Source organism: Ahaetulla prasina, chromosome 4 (assembly GCF_028640845.1).
Source record: "Ahaetulla prasina isolate Xishuangbanna chromosome 4, ASM2864084v1, whole genome shotgun sequence".
NCBI lineage: Eukaryota > Metazoa > Chordata > Lepidosauria > Squamata > Colubridae > Ahaetulla > Ahaetulla prasina.
Window position 1 is genome coordinate 101,100,166 of NC_080542.1, and position 3,990 is coordinate 101,104,155.

The following is a 3,990-nucleotide window of genomic DNA, read 5'->3' on the forward strand; positions in this document are numbered from 1 at the left end:
TACTGAAGGAGAAGACTCAAACATTCATTTTAAGGCACTGTTTTAATTCTATGCCTAAATCAATTGGAAACATAAATCAGAATATGAATTAAATTTAGAGCATGTTATATTGCAGGTCTATTATAGAATAGTTTTCATTTTAAATAGCTACGGAATCATTATGAAGTTAGTGACCATCTCTTTCAGAGGTGGTATTCAGCAGGTTCTGACCTGTTCTGGAGAACCGGAAGTGGAAATTTTGTGTAGTTCAGAGAACCAGTAAATATCACCTCTGGCTGGCCCCACCCCTATCTGTTCTCTGCCTCGCAAGTTCCAGCTAATCGGGAGGAAATGGCGTTTTTGCAGTAACCTTCCCCTGGAGTGGGGAGAGTATGGATATTTTACAGTATCCTTCCCCTGCCATGCCCACCAAGTCATGCCCACAGAACCGGTAGTAAAAAAAATTAATTCCACCACTGATCTCTTTGTTTTTACCATAACATTATTGAAAATGTCCTTAATGTAGTTAATCTTGTGTTCCAAGCTTGCTTAGTAAACATTGGTATGTGTGCGTGTGTGTGCATGTGTGTGTGTCTTTGTTTACACATGTATCATTAGATACAGGTATTCTGGTCCAATAACAAAAACTTGTAGGAAAAATTGAATTAAGTAATTATATCAGTGATATATTACAAAAAGGCCATTTATTCTTGAAGGATTCTTGATTAATTTGTGAATGTGGATCTTTCACAAAAATAAAATTAATTCATATATACTTGATTAAGATGACATCCTAGGCATATTTTATGAAGTGATTTGATGAGAGATTTTGACTGACTTTGGGGTCACTAAACAAAGCTGATGGCTGAATAGAATTTGGAATTTGTATGTATGCTTTCTTCATCAGAAATAAAAGACAAAAAATAAGCTCTGGATGGCAAACCAGCAATATGACAAACATGACTTCAGATAATTGGCCACTTTGTGACAGGACAACTTTTCACCCAGCAGCTATTCCTTATGTGAACATATATATATATTTATTTGTTCACTTACTTGCCATTTTTTTGCCCAAATATATGTCAAAATATTATTGTAAGATGAGCAGCATATAAATTTAATACATACATACATCTACTAGTCCACCAAATTTATTTTCAGATAAAAAAATTATGAAGGTTGCAACCTGAATTGAAACATATTTATTAGGAATGTAATAAAATAAAACCAGATTTCCTCATAATAAAATTAAAGGTAATAATAATAATAATAATAATAATAATAATAATAATAATAATAATAATAATAATAATAATAATAATAATAATATCATCATCATCATCATCATAGTTGGAAGGGATTTTGGAGGTCTTCTAGTCCAACCCCCTGCCCAGGCAGGAAACCCTACACCATTTCAGACAAATGGCTATCCAATATTTTCTTTAAAATTTCCAGTGTTGGAGCATTTAAAACTTCTGCAGGCAAGTTGTTCCACCGATTAATTGTTCTAACTGTCAGGAAATTTCTCCTTAGTTCTAGGTTGCTTCTCTCCTTGATTAGTTTCCTCCCATTGCTTTTGTTCTACCCTCAGGTGCATTGGAGAATAGTTTGACTCCCTCTTCTTTGTGGCAACCCCTGAGATAATGTTTATGACGATCATGAATCCTCTGTTCATGAAGTATGTATGTACAAATGCTTTGACCAAATTAATATCTGAATTTTCACAGACATTTAGACTAAATAATTGTCTCTTTTGGTCATCAAAAGTCATCATGCCTAGTACACATTTTTCAGGGACAAAACTGAGGGAAATCTTCCAGATTCAGTTAGCAGTTTGAGTTAATAATTTTTTGTTGCTAACTGTTAATGTATGTTTATTTTTCCAAGCAGAAAGAATCTATCATTGCAGTGACACCTGTGAAGATAAACTAAGGTATAAAGTACATACAGCATAATATTTTCAGCCCACTTCATACCTCTTTGGTTAGCTGTATTTAAAAAAAATGCAGCTTCTTTCTGTCACCTTTTTTCTTGCTTCTATATTCCTTGCATCGGCTGTGGATAGGCAATATATTAGTGCTAATGGCACCTTTGCAAACCGAAGAGATTATGACTCAATATCAGTTAAAAATGGAGGACAATGGGGGGTTTGGACCTGGATTGATAAGTGTCCACCAGGATCGTATGCAATTGGATTTAGCATAAGGGTAAACCTATGTACACCGCTCATTTTAGACACTGAATTAATTTATAAACTTGCTACCTGAATCTCAATGTGTTTTTCCTCTTATTGCATTAGGTGGAAGAATATAGAGGAGCTAGTGATGACACTTCACTCAATGGAATCCGATTATTCTGTTCAACTGAGCAAACCAGCAATATTATGTATACTGTTGAATCCGAACCTGGAGAGTAAGTTTTGTTGTCTTTAAATGTCTCTGATTTGTTTAATTTTATAGAAAATTAGATATTGACACAAAAAGTGTTACTTCTAGACTATCTTAAATATGTCTATCCAAGTGAGCATAGAAGAAGCAATTCTACTGTATTTTCTATATACTAATAAAAATCTGGTGGAATTAACATTACTCTGTTGAAGGTACAAATATGTCTCATCAATGTTACTAAGAAAAATGATCATTCTATTTTTATGCTTGTTCTAGACTGTAAATAGACATTGTTCAACATTTTTTTAAATGGAAGGAGCTTTAAAAGATCTATAATATGCAATATTTTGAATCATTAGCTTTTCCTTTCACAGCACATTAGGAAAAAAAAAATGTGTTTGAAATTGATGTGATGGAGAACGTATAAATCACACCAAGGATTTGTAAAGTAATATAACCTATTAATTTCTATTTAAGTGAGAGATGGTTATTTGTTTGCTACTTATTTAATTGCATTCCTTAACAGGTTATTATCAACTAAAATCTTATCACAAGAAACCCTGAAATTTAGATGTCATTCCTGAATTATCTGTGATTGTTTGTTTTGGTTCTAAATGTTTTTTTTTTTTAATAAACTGAGAAAGACTGCCTATTAAATGGACCTTAAATTCAGCGGAGAATATAGACAACCAGGAATAAGGCTTGTCATGATAAAGTTTGCAATCACTTATACAAGTTCAAAACACACATATTTTATTGTTTCTTAAACAATTCTCACACAAGGTATAAAATAAGCCTAATGTGAGAGACAATGTCTCTTGAAAGATATGTTGCTGATGCTTTATTTTCTTTTTCCAGATACGGACACTGGTCAGGAATTAGATGGTGTCCACGAAATGGTATTTTACGTTCTTTTCAGCTGAAAGTTGAACCAGAGCAAGGAGCTGGAGATGACACAGCAGTAAACAACATTCGATTCCGTTGCAGCAATGGTCTTCAGATTGAAGAAGCTGGTGGTCCATTTGGTGAATACAGTGAGTGGAGTACACCTTGTGAGAGAGGAGGAATTTGTGGCCTTCAAACTAAGCAGGAGCACTACCAGGGCTTTTTTATAGATGATACAGCCTTAAATGATGTTCGCTTCTTTTGCTGTGAATAAATTCTATAGAATCAAAGGAATCATTTTAGCATGATTAAATGACTATGCAATGAATATGCATTTGTTTCTCATTTGTTGTATTTTTTCCACCAAGAAAATAGTACATTAATGATGAGTAGAATGTGTATGTATGCATGGGAGTGTAAAAAGGAGTACAAAATCTTTATCCTTTAACACTGATCATGCTTTAAATAAATAGGTATTTTGGTTTTATTTATTTACAACATTCTCAGATACCACCTGAGGGCTCCCGGCCCATCCACATACACTGGTTTACTGATATAGTGTATATATGTATATGTGTGTGTGTATATATATGTGTGTGTGTGTGTGTGTGTATATGTGTGTGTGTGTGTGTAGGTCTTTGGTTATTCGGGTTTTCTCCCACGTAAAATTGGAAGTGTTTTGGTGACGTTTCGACGAAGTCTCACTCGTCATCTTCAGGCTTCAGCTTCGTGCTTCTGG

General features: G+C 33.9%; 1 protein-coding gene across 1 annotated transcript; it reads left to right on the plus strand.

Moving 5' to 3' along the window:
* Positions 1-1,982: 1,982 nt before the first annotated feature.
* Positions 1,983-3,525, plus strand: LOC131198890 (vitelline membrane outer layer protein 1 homolog). The gene is made up of 3 exons (XM_058184105.1): positions 1,983-2,186; positions 2,279-2,391; positions 3,225-3,525. Exons 1-3 carry the CDS (start codon positions 1,983-1,985, stop codon positions 3,523-3,525), a joined length of 618 nt encoding a protein of 205 aa, XP_058040088.1.
* Positions 3,526-3,990: the final 465 nt, after the last annotated feature.

Excerpts from the sequence above, each read along its gene's own strand:
- LOC131198890 (XM_058184105.1), top strand. The coding sequence starts at position 1,983 with ATGCAGCTTCTTTCTGTCACCTTTTTTCTTGCTTCTATATTCCTTGCA. Across the intron at positions 2,187-2,278 it reads CAATTGGATTTAGCATAAGG|GTGGAAGAATATAGAGGAGC; the intron begins GTAAACCTATGT and ends TTATTGCATTAG. Across the intron at positions 2,392-3,224 it reads GTTGAATCCGAACCTGGAGA|ATACGGACACTGGTCAGGAA; the intron begins GTAAGTTTTGTT and ends TTCTTTTTCCAG.